The sequence below is a fragment of the Candidozyma auris genome, chromosome 1 (assembly GCF_003013715.1).
Source record: "Candidozyma auris chromosome 1, complete sequence".
NCBI lineage: Eukaryota > Fungi > Ascomycota > Pichiomycetes > Serinales > Metschnikowiaceae > Candidozyma > Candidozyma auris.
The window spans coordinates 907,077-927,673 of NC_072812.1; the positions used below are offsets into that span (position 1 = coordinate 907,077).

A 20,597-nucleotide genomic window follows, 5' to 3' on the forward strand; every position below is an offset into this window, starting at 1 on the left:
TGACAACACTATTCTTTGAGTCACATCGGAAATTCTGGAAGATTCCAGGTGCCAGGGCGCGCGCCGGGTAACCTCACAAAATTTTCATGTACCTTAGCAAGGGCCCTAATATTTAAACTACCTTCTCACATTCTACACATCCAACACATAGCTATGTTGTCCGCAAGAAACTCCGCCAAAAATGCGTTCAAGCGTTTCGTGCGCCACCAGTCCAACGGTGCTCCAGGTGGCCCCGTGATTGGTATCGACTTGGGTACCACCAACTCCGCTGTTGCGGTGATGGAAGGTAAGATCCCCAAGATCATCGAAAACTCCGAGGGTGGCAGAACTACTCCATCCATCGTTGCCTTCACCAAGGAGGGTGAGCGTTTGGTGGGTATCCCAGCCAAGCGTCAGGCTGTTGTGAACCCAGAGAACACTCTTTTCGCCACCAAGAGATTGATTGGTAGAAGATTTGAGGATCAGGAGGTCCAGAGGGACATCAAGCAGGTGCCATACAAGATCATCAAGCACGAGAACGGTGACGCCTGGCTCGAGGTCCGTGGCTCCCAGTACTCCCCTCAGCAGATTGGTGGTTTTGTTTTGAACAAGATGAAGGAGACCGCCGAGTCCTACTTGGGTAAGACCGTCAAGAACGCCGTGGTCACCTGTCCTGCCTACTTTAACGATGCTCAGAGACAGGCCACCAAGGATGCCGGTAAGATTGTTGGCTTGAACGTCATGAGAGTCGTCAACGAGCCAACTGCTGCTGCCTTGGCCTACGGTTTGGAGAAGAAGGAAGGTGAGGTTGTTGCCGTGTTCGACTTGGGTGGTGGTACTTTCGATATTTCCATCTTGGACATTGGTGCAGGTGTCTTCGAAGTGAAGTCCACCAACGGTGACACTCACTTGGGTGGTGAGGATTTCGACATTGCCATCGTCAGAAACATTGTTCAGACTTTCAAGAAGGAGTCTGGTATTGACTTGGAGTCCGACAGAATGGCTATCCAGAGAATCAGAGAGGCTGCTGAGAAGGCCAAGATTGAGTTGTCTTCTACCGTCTCTACCGAGATCAACTTGCCATTTATTACTGCTGACGCCTCTGGTCCTAAGCACATCAACCAGAAGATCACTAGATCTCAATTTGAGTCTCTCGTTGAGCCTTTGGTCAAGAAGACCGTTGAGCCATGTAAGAAGGCCTTGAAGGACGCTGGTTTGTCTACCTCCGATGTTTCTGAGGTCATCTTGGTTGGTGGTATGTCCAGAATGCCAAAGGTCATGGAGACCGTCAAGTCTATTTTCGGCAAGGAGCCATCTAAGGCTGTCAACCCAGATGAGGCTGTTGCTATGGGTGCCGCTATCCAGGGTGGTATCCTTGCTGGTGAGGTTAAGGATGTTGTCCTTTTGGATGTCACCCCATTGTCCTTGGGTATTGAGACTATGGGCGGTGTCTTCGCTAGATTGATCTCTAGAAACACCACCATTCCAGCCAAGAAGTCTCAGATCTTCTCTACCGCCTCTGCCGGTCAAACCTCTGTTGAGATCAGAGTATTCCAGGGTGAGAGAGAATTGACCAGAGACAACAAGTTGATTGGTAACTTCACCTTGTCTGGTATCCCACCTGCTCCAAAGGGTGTTCCTCAGATTGAGGTCACCTTCGACATCGACACTGATGGTATCATCAAGGTCTCTGCTCGTGACAAGGCTACCAACAAGGACGCCTCCATCACCGTTGCTGGCTCTTCTGGTTTGTCTGACGCCGAGATTGAGAAGATGGTTCAGGACGCCGAGAAGTTCGCTGAGTCTGACAAGGCTAAGAGAGAGTCTATTGAGTCTGCCAACAGAGCTGACCAGTTGTGTAACGACACTGAGAACTCTTTGAACGAATTCAAGGACAAGATCGAGTCTGCCGACGCTGACAAGCTTAAGGAGCAGATCGCCTCTTTGAGAGAGATCGCTGTCAAGGCCCAGGCTGGTGAAGAGGTTGATGCCACTGAGTTGAAGAACAAAACCGAGGAGTTGCAGAACGAGTCCTTGAAGGTTTTCGAGAAGTTGTACAAGAGCAACAACGAGAACGAGAACAACAACAACAGCGGCAACGAATCTTCTGAACAGAAGTAAACATGATGGATGATAAGATAAGTTTCAAATGTGGGTCTCACACTTGTACCCGTTACTTGTATATATTGCTGTAATTAAACTGATACTAATGTGGAGTAGATGATGATTCGTTATATGCTATTATGAGGAGATGAAAAATGCAATTAGTTGTTGCCAGCGGCTACATTCAAGTTACAATGAATGCCTGTAGATCTTGGGATCTGATACGATACTTCAGCTGTATCTTGCAGATACTTGGAACTTGGGGTAGCTGGCACTGTAGTAGCTGGCACTGGAGTAGCTGCAGCAGGTGTGCTTGTAACAGTAGACTTTTTACGCCGAAGAGTACCATAGCGCTTGACTATGGCAGATTCTGTGGCTGATTGTGTTTCCAGGTTCAGGTAGTTAGAAGAGCCAGAGGCAGAAGTTGCGTCGTCAGAGTCGTAATCCAACATCTCTCCAAGAACGGAACGACGGTTGAGAGTCTCGTGGAGCTTGACCACTGTTGGGTCCTCCTCCCAATCGGAAACCTCTTCCGGCAATGACACAACATCGTTATCGCTCAAGATCGAGTCTGAGACAGACACGAGAGAGATCATGTCGTCATCAGGAGCCTGTTCAGACTCTGCCACGGTCAGTGGCTTGAAAATCTTTTCAGAAGCAGCAGAATTTCCTCTCGAGTGATCCAATGGTAAGGAGTTTGTATCTCTGTCGCTGCTATTTTTAACGATGCTGGCATTGTAAGACAGAGCCACTTCAGGCGTTCCCTTCAACATCGAAGGTACACTATGGCCTGCCACGAGGGCCTGGAACAAGGTGATTTCTTGACGCAATTGAATCCTTCTTGCGAGAACATTGGCCAAGTAGCGTCTCCAGAGAGCTTGCATTTGCAGCTTTTCAAATGATGCAGAAACAGTATGTGGAGGTGGCTGTGGAGCATCTGACTCTGTGAGTGCCGAAGAAGAGTTGTACGTTTTGCCTCTGCCTGAGCTGCTGAGTTCCTGCTGTTCACTGATGAACTTGGAGATGTGAGACCATTTTCCATCGTCTGTAGAGATTGCGTTGCCTGACGGATGAGAAGAAGAAACTGCTGTCACAGGCCCAGGTTTGAGAGAAGCGACAGCACCTGTTTTTGCAGCTTCATGGCCAGCCATATGCTTGAGTTCGTCGGTGAGCCCCTCTACTCTAGAAGCACCCTGCTCTTTGCCCAAGTATGGGTTTTTGAGAGGAGCAGAGATCGCTGCTGGTGCAGAAGGTGTTTTGGAAGACTTCCTGCGATGAAGCGACTCTTTTCTCATCACCGCCTTTTGCGTGGCTTTCTTCTTGGTGACAAATGCATGGACTCTTCTCGGCCAGTGTTTCATGGCCTTCAATTTTGCAACCAATTTGCGCAACCGAAGTTTAAGCCTGTAACCCATAGAACCGTCTTTAAACCTGAGTGCTTTTCTGCGGAAAAGTCCCAGAGACGCTCTGTCGTAGTCCGGCCCAGCCTTCGTAGGCTTCCTCCGCAAAATGGTTCTCTTGCGAGTCCTCGACCTGCTCCTGTTGCTCAGCGAATCCTGTCTTGTTGAAAAAATCGTAGCTTGCGACCCCATGGAGTCTGAAATGTCTCTGTGCTCGCTGTATACGCTCGAGCAGTTATTAGATCCCTTTGACCTGGGCACGTCAGCGATGAACTGCGAGAACCGCTCTGGCACTTGATGTAGGGGCCCGCTGTGGAGCTGAAGATGGGTCTTTCTGTCGATCATCAGATGCTTGGAAGGTACTTTAGGGCTCAGCTTCACCAGCGACTTCACCAGCGACTTCACCAGAGGCTTCACCAGCGTATCCAATTGCTGTTCCAACTGCTGTGGCTGCACCTGGGTCGCCAGGTCTTCGTAGTCACTGTAGTGGTAGTAGGAAACAGAGGCAGGCACTGACAGCTGGGAGGTATCTGTACGGACCTCGAGTCTTTCGTGGGGCAGTTGGCTTGAGGGAGGAATGGGCATTTTTTTTTCTTTGGAGTATGGGGTCTCTTGGAGAAGTTCGCTTGTAAGCACATCAGAGACTGTGTGGTCAGACGTGTCTGACTTAGCTGTGAGCACTGGTTTCCACTCTGACGATGCTGTGCTCATGGTTTTATCGGAGAGGATTATAAAATCGTTTTAAAAATGGCTAGGAGATGAGCTGGAAGTGGCAGGGATTTTAAAAATACTTATTTTGTGGTGAGTTTCTTGATCTAGTCGAGGATTGATCCGGCTGGCTGGCTGTTGCCTGATCGGGCATCACCAGCACTTTGCGAGCATGGGAGACAGGATGAGCTCGGGATACGAACTGGCCAGGGACACAGGAAGCGCTGAGAAAACATTAGATAAAGTTCAAATTCTGAGTTGTATTCACTGAAAGATGCTGATCTTGCTCTCGTGGTTCTGTTGGCGTCTTTTTGGGAAGGTGATGTGTATGGCAAGTTGACAGGAAAGCTGGTGAGGCTATTTCGCAGCCACATCTTATCAGCCGCAGCGATGGTTTCTTCTGATTATTTAGAACCTGCTGGCAGCTGCCTTTGCGAGCTCAGTTGGAAACTACATCGCTGGACTTTGCGACTACAGACGCTGACTATAGGTACTCTTTTGTTCAGTAGGGTTATATTCTAGTGCTGTTGATGCAACTTACTTGGCGGGGGCCAATCCCACAGCATCCTTCTTCAAGTCGTAGACTGAGTAGTATCTTCTCAAGAAAGCATCACCCACAATGGCCAAGTCGCCAATTGGCTTGGGGAAGTCCATTGGCGTGAAGGCAGAAATGCACGAGCCAGACACCTCCAAGGTGTAGTCGTATGGAGACAAGGTGAAGTTGTAGCCAGAGAAGGTCATGGTCAAGTCGGGCAAATCGTCTCTCGTGTTACAGTTCACCTGATACTGGCCGGACCACGACTTGGTGGCGCCGATCTTGGCGTTGACAAGCTCAGCCAAAGCTGATGGCAAAGTAATCAACGAGGTACCGGTGTCAATGGCAGCACCAGTGGAGGTCAACTCAGCGTACTCGTCGCCCAAGCCAATACCGTCAAAGGACACTTCCCAGTAGGCCTTTCTTCTAACAGGCAACCAAGTGAGGGAGCCCTTGAAGTGGGACTCGTCATAGCCTCCAAACGTGGCCAAGCCGCCGTCGTTCTCGTTCTTGTTGGTGTCACCAAGGTAAAAGCCAAACTGCGGAGACTCTAAGAGACCCTGGTTGATAGCATTGTAGATTGGAGGAACGATCTTGTTGACAGAAATAGTGTCGTAGGCCAACCCCAAAATCCCGTCGAATTTACCAAAGGCAAAGGCCAATCCCGGCTCGGAAGTGGCCTCCGCAAACAGCTGTTTGGGAATGACCAAGTCGCCAATGGCCAAGGTGTCCTCCGATACGTAGCCCTCCATAGAGCCCGAGCCGTACTGGATCTCAAACTCAGACCCGTTGGCCTTGTACGTGGACGACTCGTCGTGGTTGTACTTGGAATGCAAGAAACAAGCCAAGGAGCTGCAGTCCTTGGAAGGCACCCACAAGTTGGAAGAGCCTGTGTCCAAAATCACCTTGAAGGTCTGGCCCGGAGTGCCGAGTTGGATCTCGGTGAAGTACTGGGCGTTCAAGTAGTTGGTGAGCGGAGCCTCGTGCTTGCCCCCTTCAGAAACGAGAGGAATCTTTGCCACATCTTGCTTGTCCCTGAAAGAGCCACCGTAGCCAGCGGCAGCATAGGCGTCCATGTATTTCAGGGCCAACGCCAGGGTGTATTCATGGAACCTGAAGGCGTCGAGAGACTCCTCCACAGGGATCTTGTTGAGCTTGGCGGAGAACTTTTTGGCGTCGGTGGAACCGAACAAGACGGCTGCCACGGCGACGATGGTGGTGGACAACTTCATCTTTTTTTCTTTCTTCCTTTTTTGTTTGGTTTAGTTTTGGTTACTGGAGGAGGAAAAAGAAGTGCTTAATTTGGTGGATGTGGCGAGCATGGAGTTAAGTAAGGCACAAGGTGAGGTTGGGTCACAGGGGCAAGCTGGTGTGCAGGTAGCCAGCCAGGGCCTCGACGCAAAGCTGGGGAAAGGCAGATCACGATAGCAAGGGGGAATGGGAATGTTAGATCGGTTATACGGAGTGGCAATGTTGAGTATAGGGTTGGATAGAAGCTTAAATATTGGTTTTTTGTACGGATTGATAACAGGTGCAAGCAACCATGGAATGGGTGGTACTGCATAATGGCCAGGGCCACACTTACCTTATGGAGGCGATAATTCCTCGGTGATTGTGTCAAAATCACTAGATTGACCTATTTACTCATTGGAGCTATTCATTTAATAATACTATCATTGTCATCGTTCACATACACCAGAGTCGTTGGGACCAGCTGGTAGACAAAGCTCCCGCATGCAGGCTTATCTCGTTTAAGCCTTGCTTGCGCTCAATTGGGAAACCGCTTATCGGCGCCGTTTTCGCAGCCAAAAGCCTCCTCCAGAGTGAGCTCAGCTTACAACTTGTTAAACTCCTCGATAGCCTTGTCATAGCCCTGCTCCCACTCCCAGAGGAACTTCGACTTGCCCTTGGCGTCAATGTGCTCTTTCAAACGGGCACATTTCACCGCTTGCCTGCGCCCAAGAAGAGAACCCTGTTTGGCAAATTCCACACTGTCTCTCCAGGCAGCAGTGAACCCTTCCTTGTAGCGATCATGCTCGTACTTCTCCTTGGGATTTTGCAGGTTCCAGTAGTCAGTGTGTGCCTTCAAATTGCCGTCGAGAAGTTCCTGGAACTTGTTGTCGTCAGGCACTGTGATAGCTGGTGGGCTGAAACTGTGGTGCAATTGCTGGCGGAAGTCCCATTCACCTCCATTGCCAGACTCGAATTTGTAAGTCCAGAAGAAACAGCCACCTCCAGCGCGCTTGAAGATGAGATCTGCGACCTTGGCTCCGTATTGGCCAGTGAGCTCAGCTCTCTTTTGGTTCCCATAGTCATTGGGATCCAATCCGGCTTTACTGATTGTCTGGCCATCCAAAACACATGACCATTCTCCAACCATGAAATCGACACCATTACCATCGTCATTGATGTTGGTGAGAAGATCACCGTCCAAGTCGTTCGTAATCTGCTCAGGGCTTTTGCACTTGTCCTTGTCGTCGAAACAGCGGTACACATGGTGATCAATAACCACACCAATAGTTGTTCCAATGTCCTGGTTCTCCTGTACCCATTTGGCCCACTGGTCGGGCCACCAGCCGTCGGAAATCACCACAGGCACAGACTTGTCGACCGACCGAATAGCATTGATTGCCTCAGCATAGTACTTCTTTTGCTTTCCGGCAGTTTCCGAGAATTCTGATTCATTCACAATCTGAATTCCTGCAATATTCTCATATTGAGCAACGTCGCCAGCGACAAACTTGAGTGCATCGATCATCAAAGATTGTGCTGACTTCTTCTCCCAAAACTCAGCCTTCCCATTGGCACTCTCACCACTGTGATCGTTTCCGTTAGCACCATAGGGCAAACCATGAACATCAATCAACACTCCGATATCAAAACGACCAGCAGGCTCAATGAAGTTTTTCTTGACAATTTCCCAAGAGTTCTTGTAGATATCTGCAACCTTCTCAAACTTAGTGCCTTTAGTGTACTTGCCGCCGTCAATATTCCAGTATCCTATTGGAAGCCTGATAGCTGTCACTCCGTTGTCCTTAAGCCACTGCCAATCGTCATCATTGACGTATGACTTCCAATGGTTCTCGAGCTTCTCTCTTGCACCGTCCTTGCCCAACTCCTTGATATTCTTTTCGGCAGCCTCTAGCTCGGTGTTAGCACCTTCGGGGAACGGAGAGTGGAATATCCATTTTTCTCCCACGAAACAGGCACCGAAGTTCGGGCCAAAGTTGTATCTGGCCCTGTAGATCTGCTTCTTGGTAGGTGGCTGACCTGCAGTGACAGGAGGATCAGCAGCATTGACTGAGTCCACAGAGTGGGCTCTCATTTTGTCGACGAGCTTCGAAAGACCCATAGTGAAGATGTGGTAAGAAAAGGTAAAAGATAAAAAGTGTAGTCACAGATCATACAGCAGGGGTGATTTTGCAATCATTCTTGCTAGGAGACGATTGCTAGCGATTGTGCAGGAAACACAGCCCATAAGGTCCCAGACACAACCGGGGAGCCAAAACATACCAACGTTTAATCGTATCCTTTATGGATCTTGGACTTTGATTTTGCAATCGTCATCAGTCAATTTGGGGAGACATCTTTTGTGTACTCTTCAGGTGTGGGTAGCGCAAAAGTGAGTTACGCAAACACCACGTAGATAGCAAGTAGGCCTAGAAAAGGCCGCAATAAATACTCAAAGTCATAGAATACTTCGTGCTGTAGAAAACTTTCAACCTCGATATTCTGGGATCATACCGCAATTCTCATATCTGGCCTCAAACCTGGGTGGTGAAGTGAGCCTTTCCTGAATACTATATATAGTGAAACCAGAGACCCCAGGTTTTCTCTTTTAGTACACCTTCTTTTACTGATTATGAAGTTTTCATTTTCATTTCAATTCTTTTTGACAGCTTTTCTGGTTTGGGCAACTCTTCCAGCCAGTCTTGATTTCGAATCCTTAGACAGTGCTCAGAAAGCTGCTGTGAACGGTGGTCACATAGTGTATAACACTGGGGCGTATAGTCTTTCGTATGTGAATTCCACTACGGGTAAAAGCGACTTTCAGGGGCAGCTTGCAGTGATATACTTACCAACAGAAAAGAAACACTTTGTTTTTGACTTATATACTGGCGAACAGATATTTTTCATTGACCGGCCCACACCCAGTGCTATCAGTAGCGAGCCGCAAGACAAAGACAGTTCCGTGGAATTTCTGATTTTCGAGAAACAATGCAAAAATAGGGAGTTGGGCAACCCAAACTCTGGCATTTGTCCCCACCATGTGTGCCACTTTGGAGATTCCAACAATTGTACTGGGGGGTATTTCGACTGCTGCACTGCTGCACTCAGAGACTACAACGGAAAATACGCATGTTCCAATGCAATCTGCAAAGATGCCTCAGAATATCTTCTAAACCACAGAGATGGAGGATGTTGCAATAAGTGACAAAAAGATAATAGAACCCGCTAAAGTAAATTATATATGGTAATCTATGACTTTAGGTAATGCTCCATACTACTACGTCTGTCCTGCACCACTGACACATCAGAGGCTACTTCTAGATAAGATATTACCTTTGCCATCGTCCTCTCATGCCATGGCCCGAGTCGTTCAACTCTTTATATAGAAAGTTTGCGCTTATAAACACGCATTTGACGTTCTTGTCTTCGTTTTCTCGTCAAACAATCCCTACTTTCGAACATATTCAGAAACTTAATGATGACATCTCCAGGCTTGATCTACAGATGATCAAGGACCTTCTACCGGATGGTGACGTCACTTTCGACTACATTGATGAAAATCAGCTTCTTATAGGAGAGAGAATTGACTTCAAGCGTACAAAGGGCGGTCTCAACCAGAATCAGCCCAGATCAATAGACGATGCGTATGAGGCCGTTGCCCGCAAGAACGCCGACAAGCCTGAGAAGCAGCTTCTCGTATTTGAATTCTGCGATGTCAAGGTGAGAGGGATCGGGGCTGTGATCAAGGGCAAGGACAAGTGGAAAAAGGCCAAGACAACGAAGTCACCACTGCCTCCAAAGTTCTTCACGGTAACCAAGGAACTAACCATGGAACTGCTTTCGCAAGAGCAGCTACGTGCAATCATAGCAGGTAGAAATGAGTTTTTTACTTCCTGTGTTGATGAATATTTGGAAAGCTTTACTCAAGAGGAGATCGAGGAAGGAGTACCCTTCAAGGCACTCGTTGAGAAAAACGTCAAGAACATCCCAGAGCCTTCATACTTGAGCGATCCAGTAGAAGTGATGACAGTCAGAAATACTGAAATTGTATCAGATGAAAAGCCCAATGTCGAGACTATGCTTCAGACGTTGAAGGAGAAGCCCTTGTTCAGGGATCAAATTTCGACTCTAGCAACATTGACAGAGCAAAGGGCAGCTAGGCACCAAGCACTTAGCCATGAGCTTCTTCATGGACACTTGGTAGATGCTTTGTGGGACCACAAGGGCATTGATGCTCTTGAGAACGGGCTCTATACTCACCAAGCGAAGGCCCTCGAAGCCGTCCTCGCTCAGCAGAAGCATGTCATTGTAAGTACTTCCACAAGTTCAGGTAAGTCACTAATTTACCAGCTACCAGTGCTCAGTGATATACTTGATGACTGCGATAGCGGTATCAATGCCCACAGGAGAACTACTACGGCTATGTTCATCTTCCCCACAAAGGCACTAGCTCAAGACCAAAAGAGACATCTATCAGAGCTAATAGCTCATTTACCTCCCAGGCATAGGAAAATCACTGTGGACACCTATGACGGTGACACCCCTACAAAGGATAGAGCACACATCAGAAACTATGCTGATATCATTTTTACAAACCCAGATGCTATTCACGCTGCAATCTTACCTAATCATGCTGTCGAGGCACCTGACGAAAGACGTGGTTGGACAGAGTTCCTTACGAATCTCAAGTATGTTGTTATCGATGAATTGCATGTGTACAAAGGTACCTTTGGGGTTCATGTCTCGTACGTCATGGCTCGACTTAATCGTTTGAAGGCACAGTTGGACAGCCAAAGCCGTACAAAGTACATCTCGTGCTCTGCGACCATCAAAAACCCGGAGTCACATTTCCGAACCATATGTTCCATTCCGGATGATGAAGAAATAGCCCACATCCATGAGGACGGAAGCCCGAGCTCTGAAAAAAAGCTCATTCTTTGGGAACCGCCTCTTATGATGAATAAAAAGGGACAGCGTGAATTACCGCAAAGCAAGCTCAAGCTGGCAACAACTGTGGATAGTCCAATTAAGTCTGCGTTTCTTCCTCGAGAGCATGTTGTGGGCGAGCTGGCAAAAATCTTAATACACCTTCTTTGCATGCTACCGTCGATTAAGGTGATTTTGTTCTGTCCTATCAGAGAGGTTTGTGAATTGGTTATCAAAGAATGTCGGACACTTATCAACTCAAAAGAATTTCCCCAATGGAGTAACATCAGTGAACATGATATAATGTCTTATAGAGGCGGGTACTCGAAGACAGATCGCAGAGCAATAGAGCAAAAGATGTTCACAGGGAAGCTACGGGCCATTGTAGCTACCAATGCATTGGAGCTTGGGATTGATCTTTCGGACTTAGATGTCGTGATAAGCTGTGGTTTTCCGGGCCTGAAACTGAATTTGCACCAACAATTCGGTCGAGCAGGAAGAAGCAGGAATTCGAAAGGCAGTTTGGCGATTCTTGTTTGTGGATCAAACCCTCTCGACAGATTTTATTTGAAAAACCCCAACGAGGTGTTGGACAAAGAGTCGTACGAAGATCTCTGCGTTGAGGGTATTTTGGATGGGAGTCTGAACAGAGTGGTGATGTCGATGCACCTACAATGTGCTGCATTTGAATGGCCCATACATATCGAGGATGATTTACGTTGGTTTTCACCTCACAACGCAGAAAAAATGAATGAGACTTTCAGGCAGCTATGCATGGACAAACTCCACAAAGATGACAACGGCTACTATCGAACAGATCCCAGGTATCTTCCTTGGCCAGCTGAAAAAGTCAGTCTAAGGGCGATTGACGACGTTATGTTTGCAGTTGTAGATGTCACCAACAATCGGAATGTTGTGATCGAGGAAGTTGAGGCAGTGAGAACAAGCTTCACATTGTATGAAGGTGGCATTTTTCTTCACCAAGGTTTTCCATACCTAGTAAAGGAATTCAGCTTTGAGGGACAATATGCGAAGGTTGAGCGAGTCAAGGTCACCTGGAACACTCAGCAAAGAGATTTTTCGGATGTCGATCCAATGGAAATTCAAATGGTCAAAAAGTTACATCCGCCGGGGATGGAAGCTGCCTCTGATATCCCAGTTTTTTTTGGAAAGATTCAAACAACCGTGATCGTTTTCGGCTACTTCAAGGTAGACAGGAAAGGTGAAATTTTAGATGTGGTGGAAGTCAAAAATCCTCCAATTAGACTTCAATCTAAAGGTCTTTGGATAGACATCCCTACTTCTGCAATCGAGGCAATCAAAGAAAAGTCACTTAGTCCTGCTGGGGGTATTCACGCTGCGCAACATGCAATCATGAATATACTTCCCTTGTTCATCACGGGTGGAGCCACTACGAATCCAAATGCTCGGTGGACATCTTCAGTCGGAGACTCGGAGCTTTCGACAGAATGTAAAGCACCAGAAAAGGAGTTCGCCTCTAAGCAGTCTAAAAGAAAGCGCCCAGCTAGACTCATTTTTCATGATTCCAAAGGCGGTTCGCAGGGAACGGGTATATCTGCGAAAACATTCGAGTTCATCGATGAGATCATTGACACAACATACAAACGTGTGAGTGGTTGTGAATGTGAATGGGGCTGTCCAATGTGCGTAACAGGGGCCTTTTGCAAGGAAAATATGCTTGTGATGTCAAAGCCAGCGGCCGTGATTATATTAGGGACTCTTATTGGTCATGATCTCACAAGTCTTGTGGAGCTGGTTCCTGACGGACCAGAGCCAAATATGCCCAACATAGGTTTCGAAACAATTGTTAGCACGACAGAGCATATCAAGTTTTCACCTGATGTTCAAATCGTGGATGTGAGAAAAGCAAGAAGAAAGTTGCAGCAGCCAATCAAAAAAGAAGACAACTACTAATGCATTTATTTTTTGGACACAAGACGCGTAGCCTTTCTACCCAATCTTTTCCCGATCGAGATTTTCTCTTCATTCCCCGAGCTGACACGACTGGGCGTTGTGGAACTACTACCCGAGCTGGGTCCTCTTTGCACAGGCGGCAAAGGCTTGTTGTGGTTATGCAGAAGACTCGATTGCAGAGGTCTTTGTTGAGCTGGGGGTCTAGATGAGGGTTTCGGCGTCTCACTCTTCCTTCGAGGTTGCAATGCTGGGAAGTACGGAAGCAGTTTTCTTTTGGCAAGTCGAAATACATGCTCGACTGATTTCAAGTAAACAGAGACAAGTGTGCCGATATTGAGCTCTAGCTCCTCGAGGATGGAGGGATCGATGTTTTCATTTTCTGAACTAATGAGAGGCTCTGTGTCGATGACAATCTCTTTGGTTCTCTTCTGAAACTCACCATCACTTCCTCCGTTATTCGGGCTTGTAATCATTCTCCAATAGAAAAAGCCTCTGTCACGAACATCTGGGTTATCAGAAACCTCGGTAGCTAGCTTGAGCACCTTGATCAAAAGGGCTTCACCCGAAGTTGGAAACTTCAAATAGTATTTAACGACGGCCGTCAAAAGCACATACTGCACTTCTAATGCACTCTCGGAGAATGAGTCAACAAGATATGAGAGAATCTTATGAGCATCAGGTATTTGTTCAGCGTATTGACCGACAATCCAGCAAACTGACACTTTTGCATCTTTTTCTTCGGTGATTTCGTAGTTCTTGATTGCAGGTTGGATCGCATAATCGAATCTTCCAGGATATTTCCTGAAGACGTTTTTAAGCACAACGATAGACTCTTGCACAATGTGAGGGATCCCGTCTGCTAACAAGTCAATAAGTGTGTCCACACTTTGTTGCGCAGTAACTTCGAGCTTAATTGCTAGATTACCGAACGCACGAATAGCCTTTCTTGCCATGTTAGCATCAATTTCTGTGGCGTACTCCTCTAGTTCTCGGAAAACGACACCGACGTTCTGTTCATCCGCTAAGAGGTAGATGATTTCAAGCTTTGTGTCTCTCACGTAGATTGGATCATCGAACTTCCAAAAAAATTGCTCCACGTCAACATCAAGCATGTAACGTTTACCGAGTAGAAGTAAAATGACGTTTCTAAGAACCAAAAATTGGATCTCTGGGGGTTTTGAAAGTAGCGATACTAGGGAAGAGCCGATTCTCTTTGCCAATCCGGGTACAGCAACCTCCGGGCCCTCAACATAATTGCACAAGTACACAATTACCTTGATTGCATTGAGCACAACAGCCGAGTTATCGTGAACCAAACAAGGTAGCACAAGCTCTATAAGTGTCAATGCGTCATTTGATTCCTGAGGCACGAAAGACATCAATGCATGTAGTAGGTAGACTCGGCGACACTCGTTGGCAGAGCTGAGACTCTTAGCCAATGATAAGGAGTGGTTCTTGTCGATGGTGAGTTGCAATGATTTATCAGACTCTGTGATGGAATTGAGGGCCGCGAGAGCATTGGCCACCACGACCTCATTCTCATCGTAGAGAAGTTCATTCAAGTCTTCTATGAGGCCGTGTTTCATGGTCCTCTCATTGTCATGCTGATAGAGCCTAGCTGCGGCAAATGCGGCAGATGTTCTCACATGCGGACTATTGTCATGTAGAAGTCTTTTTGCCATTGGTAAGCCAAGCAGAATAAATTCCGGAAGGTTGATTGAAGAAACAGTTCTGACAGCTAGGGCACGGATGTTGGCGTTGAGGTCGTCGCCAAACCTTTCATAGAACTTCAACGCACCTTTGGCTTTATCACGATCTAGTGGCGCATAGTGAGCGATGAATTGAGAACTAAGAGCCCTGATTTCGAAATCGTCAATTGCCATAAGGGATATGACGTCAGGTAGAAGATGGGCAAGCTCGTTGTTGTGTAAGATCATGTTGGAGATGGCTTTCTTGAGCACGATTTTGACCTTCGGCTGCGGCTTCAGTTTCTTTTTGGCCTGGTCTAGCTCGACCCTTAGTTCCTGAGACTTGCATTTGCCGAATAGCTTGCCGTCACTCATAGTGGATCGTGTTGACAAGACTAACTGCGGGTACTTAGCTCGGTGAAAAGTTACTACTGTTGATCCGCGCGAGTCTTTACCTTACGCGCTAGATATGAGGAGCCACTCAACGGGTGAGCAAAGAGAAGGTATTTGGAAGTGAAAGTGGGATGAATGCCAAAGATACACTTAGCGCCCAAAGGCTGTCTCAATTGGGGCCATCTCATTTTCCGAATGGTCCAATAAGACAGTTTTGTATTTGTACCTTGTTCGCTTGAAGCCCAAAGCAAACTCAAATATCGTCAGTGCTCAATTTGCAGCTACTGAATTTGACAGTTTGCCATGAGCTAGTGTGGCTTTGGATCTCGAACTGAAGTGCAAACGTGAATTACAAGTTGATTTGAAACACATGATCGTACTAAAGGGTATGTTTTTTATTCAGTCACTTTACGTATTTACTCGTGCAGTAGCAATTGAGTTATAATATGACGCTGTCTCTTTTTCTAGCGCTGGCTCATTCTGAACAGTGGGAACCTTCATCAAGAATCCCTCGTTGCTTTGGGTCCACCTTGGAGATGGCTGCAAACTGGCTGCAAGTTCGCGCAGCTATCGCTATCTTTTGCAACCATTAAATGATGGCCCCTACAACAGTTCAGAAACTGACAACGATTACTGATCTAAATTGGATGTATATAAGTGAATCTTGTGTAAGCCTTGAAGGTTTACGCCACCACGTATCCCAGAGCATACGACACACTCAGCTCAGAGGGTCTTGTTACCTGGGAGCTCTGCGAGTAGCCGAGCCAGTTAAATCCTTTCAGCGCCTGTGCCTCCTCCAATAACCGAAGCACAATGGCCAAAGGCTTTTGCCCGCAAATGGTGTTTCCCGTCTCTTCAATGTACTCGTCCCATTTTGCCAGCGAGCCCACCAGGGCGATTTCCATGGCCTTTCTGTCCAAAAACTCAATGCTCTGCCAGATCTTGTTCGCGCCCGGCGCCCGCGCCACGCTCTCAGTGTACTCGCTGCACTCGCCCAAGTCCTTACCTGGCACATACTCGGTATACCCAAAACGTCTGCCCCAGTGGCAGAAGTCCAGCAGCACCACAAACGCATTTTGCTCGTCGGCAAAGTACGGACTCAACTCTTGCACGATTTTCTCTCTGAGGGCCTTGTTGAGACCACTGACCATGATTGGCACAATCTTCACATCCACCTTCTCCTGCTGGGCCCGGTATACGATGAACGGAGCGTGCATCTCAAACGAGTGCTCCTCCTCGTCCACCGCCAGCAGCATGTACCCAAACGCTCCCAGCGTCAGCTCGCACAACTTGGCGCACACCTCAGTGTCTACAGGCAAGGGCCCCAAGGGCGTCTCGTACAGAGCATAGTGCGACGTCAAGGCCTTGTTGCGGAAGTAGACGTGGTGCGAGGGTCCTAGCACAAATACCCGGCGCACTTTGGAGGTGTCCCATGCGGCAAATGTCTCTGCCAATCTCGGGCCCAGGTATGTGTATCCAGCGTGGGGCCCCACGAGCACACGAGCGCCAGGAACAGGGCCCGTGGTGGAGGCGGCGGCCGTAAAGAATTTGGCAAGTTGGCTACGGAGGCGCCCGCCGTCGCTGCTATACCAGGCTCCAGCGTGGGAAGCAGGTCTCAGCATTGCCAGAGAGGATGCTAAGGAAGATGAAGATGGTGTGGTTGAAAGGGAGTTCAGCGACTGCAGAGACAGCAATTATTGGAAGGTATTGTAGTCAATTGGTGTGTGTAGTGATTTGTTGTTCGAGTGACACCCTGGAGTAGGTTTGGGAAAGGAAGTTGGAAGGAGGAAGAAGTTGGTGGCGGGAGATGGATCAGAGGTAACAGGTGAGTGTGAGAGGGTGCGCCTGGGGCAATGGTGCGAGTGGATCGCTCGGCAGGTGAGGGTCTCGCAGTGAGGAATGTGAGCAAAGGGAGGAAAGTGAGCAGTGTGAGGGTGAGCAGAGTTGGGGTGATTGAGAAACATGGAATGAGGGCAACGCAAAGTGAAGATACAAAGTGAAGATACGGTAAAAATGATGCCAGTTGCTGGGTACTTGTTCTCTTTCCTATTTTGCTCCCGCTGACCAATTGGGGTTTTCAAGCCTGCTCTCATCGATTTGTCTTATTGGAGTACGATCCCTTGCTAGTGAGTTCGTATTCTGTAGTTATTGGCTGCAAACTGCCCTGAACCATGAATAGCACTACCATGGTCAGCCACTAGTGAGCCCTTAATCCATTTCTCGCGGTCCTGTTCTTCAATTTTTTATATCTGGCCACATCAGAATGGTCCATTCTCGCTCAAAATCTCCCGAGCCCAACCTACTTATTCGCCCAGACAGTGCAAAAAATTTACTCAATCACACCTTCTATTTCTCCAACCCACCTACTGAAGCCGAAGTCTCGTAAGCCTACCCAATTCACCCGTCCGCTTGGCGTGCCCAGAAAACAAGATGCTGTCAAGCGGCCTGTCCGCTCGCTTAGCCAGTACAGAGCAGTATAAGGTTGGCTCGGTAAAACTGTAATGGAATTGCCACCAAAAAACAAAAGAAAGCTCACAAGTCGCATTCTCAGGGTATTCTCGCCACCACCAACCTTCTTCTCTACAATTTTCTACGATTTGCTTGCTACCGCTAGCCAGCTACCAATTGCTGCAAAAAAAAAGCATGTATTCTCCAGCCGGGGAGTGTATATCCATTTAGGCCTTCTTGGTCACCTCCAAGGTCCAGGGAGAAGTGAAGAGCTCCTCGTCGCCAGCGTAGTAGGTGGACGTGGATGGGAAGGTGCCTCTGTAGAGGAAGCCAGAGGGGGTGGTGTCCTTTTCGAACTGCTTCGAGTGCTCGCCAGGAGCGTACTCGTCGCCAATGTAGAGCTCCTTGTTCTTCAAAGGAATGCCGCCTTTTTTGACAACCTGTTTGTACTTCAAGTTCTTCAAAGTACGGTTTTCGACCTTGAACACAATGGTCATCTGGTAGGTGGTGCCCTCTGGAATCAGCACCACAACCTCGTCCACCGAAGCCACGGGGACCTCCTTCTGGGAGCCGTCCTCAAAGTCCACAATGAACTTAATGATATCCAAATCGTTGTGGTGTTTGCCCATAATAAATAGAAAAGAGTTCTAATGTAAAGTCTAAACTTGAAGGTTACTAACGAAACAAGGCGAACGTACCCCGGGTTTTTTGCAACATTTATATACTACTAAAGCCGTCCTGTGGAAAGCCCCAGTGGGCCCGAGGATCCAGTTGCAAAATGCGCCCTATGCGCCCTATGCGCCGCCCGAGTGGGGGGTGCATTTGGCGCTTCGCTGTTGGAGGCTGCGCGAATCGAGCAAGGAAAACCTTAAGCTGCCCCAGTCTTACCAACGCACCGCCGCCGTCCCGCACCGAAACTGGCGCGCTGGCCCTCGCTCGACGGTGAAACTAGGGCAAATTTCGCTGTTGTGGTGCTCCTTCCTCGGGCCCCCAGCGTCGCCCCTCCTCCACCTCTCCATCCTTCCGCACTAACCTCAGGAACAGTGGCAATGGCGCTTCATTGTCAGTGACACGGCTACCTAGGCAAAGAACAATGACTCAGGTGGCGCCGTTGAGATGGAATGTGAGAATTTGCGTGCGAAATTCGGCTGGATTCGGCGGTGATGGGATTGTAGTGGTTGTAGGCCACTGGCATGGTTGGCCGGCCGTGGAGTTTCGCAGCCACTGGCCGGAGGGCCCGAGGCAGCATTGTAAGGGAACGGGCTGGGAGTTTCATTTTCCTTTCAATAAGAATATGTAGAGCTTTCCTTTATTGTGTTTGTCTATGACGTATTCTAGAGGTTGTATAATTCCACACCTTTAGCCATCATTGGATATGGGTTTGCAGGTTTTTGCTGGAATCGTACACTACTGTCTGTATCTCGTACTGCAGACCGCTGGGGAAGCAAACAGACTGGGGCAACTGTCCCGCGCCAAAACATAGGGGTATCTGAATTGAGTCGTCTGGAGGCGTCTGTTTTGTGTATGGAGATAACATTTGCTGTTGGCGTAAATTGTGGGGTCGATTTTCAATTTAGCCCTTGGCGTACGTAGATACCACTGTATCTTGCTACATCCTATAAGTTCTTATGAGAAACAGACTTGCTTACGCTTGTATTGTGATATTCCACAAGTCTAATACAACGTAACTAAATAGAGTTTTATTGTTGATTGAAGTGGCCCACGCAACACAAGACCAAATGGCTGCGAAAAACCACCTTCCTCACACATTGCCAGTCATCCTCAACCTCGCGCTGCTTCCCTCCGTCTCCACCTTCTCTATCTGCCTTCTCGGCGGCCTCACCAATGTTTCCTCTGCCACTCGTTGTGCTTGAAATTCTTCCACCTCGTTGTAGAGCATCTGAGAGAGCTCGTCCAAGTGTTCGATCTCCTCCTCGGCGCCGAATTCAAAGATGCCTGGAGCAGTACTTTCTCCAGGAACACTTCTCACGCTGTGGAAAAAAGGGCTCTCGATTGCCTGCTCCACCGTCAACCGTGCTTTTGGGTCCCACCGAATAAGACTGTCCAAGAGCTCAATGGCGTCTTCGCTTGCAAAAGGGTACAATTTGCCGTACCGCTTCTTGTTGATTCTAGCGAGCCTCGCCAGCGACTTCTCTATCGAATCCTCGACCCGTATTTTTTTCAATTCCAGTGGAATGAGCCACCCTCTAATTCTCAACAACTTTTTCGTAGGCTGCCCGAGCATCTCAATGATTTTCACCAATTGGCCTAAGGAATCCTTCCCGGCCATCATGGGACGCCGCCCGTACATCTCCCCTAAAATACACCCAACGGCCCACATGTCCACTTCCTTGCCGTATTTCGTCTCTAAAAACAAGAGCTCTGGAGCTCGGTAGTATCGAGTAGCTACATGGTTCGTGATGGGACTGGAGGCAGCAGGAGCACTTGTGATGCCTCTTGCAAGCCCAAAGTCGGCGATTTTGATGGTACCCAGGCGATTGATCAAAATGTTCCCCGGCTTTAAGTCTCGATGGATGATGTTGGCGCTGTGAGTGTACATGAGTCCCTTGAGGATCTGGTAGACGAGATGCTGGATGTGGAACTCCAGAAGCTCCATTCTCGAAACCAATACATCGTTGAGGTCCCAGTCCATGAGCTCCTGGTAGCAGTAAACCCCGGCGTATGCCTCCATAGTGACCATTTGCACATCTATGAGAGATACAATCTTAGGTTAGTTAGAATCATGCCCATAGTAAGTACTACAACAGGTTAATTGCATACGTTTCTGTGGCCCCTGAGGAACCTCATGAGCCGAAGCTCCCGAATAGCCCTTCTCATCAAGATAGGGTCCTTGAAGATTCGCCCAACTTTCTTTACCGCCAACTCCACGCACTGGTCTCGTGCCTTGGTATCGACCACCAGGCAAACAACTCCATAGGAGCCTGATCCAAGCACCTTGATGAGTTTGTAGCGGCGAGGAAGAAGAAACTTTTGGTCTCTGTATACTTTGTAGTCTGCCATGAGAGAAATGGGGTGTGGTAGCGTTGCGAAATGGTTGCAAAAAGAGCTTCTGAGGAGACGCACTACGGTACTCTCAGCTTTCACCATAGCACCTCATCATCTGAAAGCACACAGAAATAACTATAAGCATTCTGAAACTTTGAGTATCTCTGTCTGGAATTGCTATTGACCCTAAGAATCCAATCAAAATCACCTAAGATATCTACTGGGAGCTTCATTGGCTGCAAAAGG

The 20,597-nt window shown here is 48.1% G+C and overlaps 9 protein-coding genes across 9 annotated transcripts; 2 read left to right on the plus strand and 7 right to left on the minus strand. All coding sequences in view use genetic code 12, as the record gives it.

The window, feature by feature from the left end:
* Positions 1-153: 153 nt before the first annotated feature.
* On the plus strand, positions 154-2,100 carry SSC1 (Hsp70 family ATPase; the record flags this gene model as incomplete). The annotated part of the gene is made up of 1 exon (XM_029034646.2): positions 154-2,100. One exon carries the CDS (start codon positions 154-156, stop codon positions 2,098-2,100), a length of 1,947 nt encoding a protein of 648 aa, XP_028889888.2.
* A 143-nt stretch (positions 2,101-2,243) lies between these two features.
* Positions 2,244-4,193, minus strand: CJI96_0000422 (uncharacterized protein; the record flags this gene model as incomplete). Its single annotated transcript, XM_029034647.2, has 1 exon — positions 2,244-4,193. The coding sequence occupies one exon, from the start codon at positions 4,191-4,193 to the stop codon at positions 2,244-2,246; it is 1,950 nt and encodes a 649-aa protein (XP_028889889.2).
* A 534-nt stretch (positions 4,194-4,727) lies between these two features.
* APR1 (proteinase A) lies at positions 4,728-5,957 on the minus strand (the record flags this gene model as incomplete). The annotated part of the gene is made up of 1 exon (XM_029034648.2): positions 4,728-5,957. The coding sequence occupies one exon, from the start codon at positions 5,955-5,957 to the stop codon at positions 4,728-4,730; it is 1,230 nt and encodes a 409-aa protein (XP_028889890.2).
* Positions 5,958-6,559: 602 nt separating this feature from the next.
* Positions 6,560-8,077, minus strand: CJI96_0000424 (17-beta-hydroxysteroid dehydrogenase-like protein; the record flags this gene model as incomplete). The annotated part of the gene is made up of 1 exon (XM_029034649.2): positions 6,560-8,077. The coding sequence occupies one exon, from the start codon at positions 8,075-8,077 to the stop codon at positions 6,560-6,562; it is 1,518 nt and encodes a 505-aa protein (XP_028889891.2).
* A 1,229-nt stretch (positions 8,078-9,306) lies between these two features.
* CJI96_0000425 (ATP-dependent 3'-5' DNA helicase) lies at positions 9,307-12,816 on the plus strand (the record flags this gene model as incomplete). Its single annotated transcript, XM_029034650.2, has 1 exon — positions 9,307-12,816. One exon carries the CDS (start codon positions 9,307-9,309, stop codon positions 12,814-12,816), a length of 3,510 nt encoding a protein of 1,169 aa, XP_028889892.2.
* Positions 12,817-12,821: 5 nt separating this feature from the next.
* Positions 12,822-14,879, minus strand: CJI96_0000426 (uncharacterized protein; the record flags this gene model as incomplete). The annotated part of the gene is made up of 1 exon (XM_029034651.2): positions 12,822-14,879. The coding sequence occupies one exon, from the start codon at positions 14,877-14,879 to the stop codon at positions 12,822-12,824; it is 2,058 nt and encodes a 685-aa protein (XP_028889893.2).
* Positions 14,880-15,580: 701 nt separating this feature from the next.
* On the minus strand, positions 15,581-16,519 carry CJI96_0000427 (uncharacterized protein; the record flags this gene model as incomplete). The annotated part of the gene is made up of 1 exon (XM_029034652.2): positions 15,581-16,519. The coding sequence occupies one exon, from the start codon at positions 16,517-16,519 to the stop codon at positions 15,581-15,583; it is 939 nt and encodes a 312-aa protein (XP_028889894.1).
* Positions 16,520-17,572: 1,053 nt separating this feature from the next.
* CJI96_0000428 (uncharacterized protein) lies at positions 17,573-17,974 on the minus strand (the record flags this gene model as incomplete). The annotated part of the gene is made up of 1 exon (XM_029034653.1): positions 17,573-17,974. One exon carries the CDS (start codon positions 17,972-17,974, stop codon positions 17,573-17,575), a length of 402 nt encoding a protein of 133 aa, XP_028889895.1.
* A 1,133-nt stretch (positions 17,975-19,107) lies between these two features.
* CSK1 (mitogen-activated protein kinase) lies at positions 19,108-20,366 on the minus strand (the record flags this gene model as incomplete). Its single annotated transcript, XM_029034654.1, has 2 exons — positions 19,108-20,070; positions 20,127-20,366. 2 exons carry the CDS (start codon positions 20,364-20,366, stop codon positions 19,108-19,110), a joined length of 1,203 nt encoding a protein of 400 aa, XP_028889896.1.
* Positions 20,367-20,597: the final 231 nt, after the last annotated feature.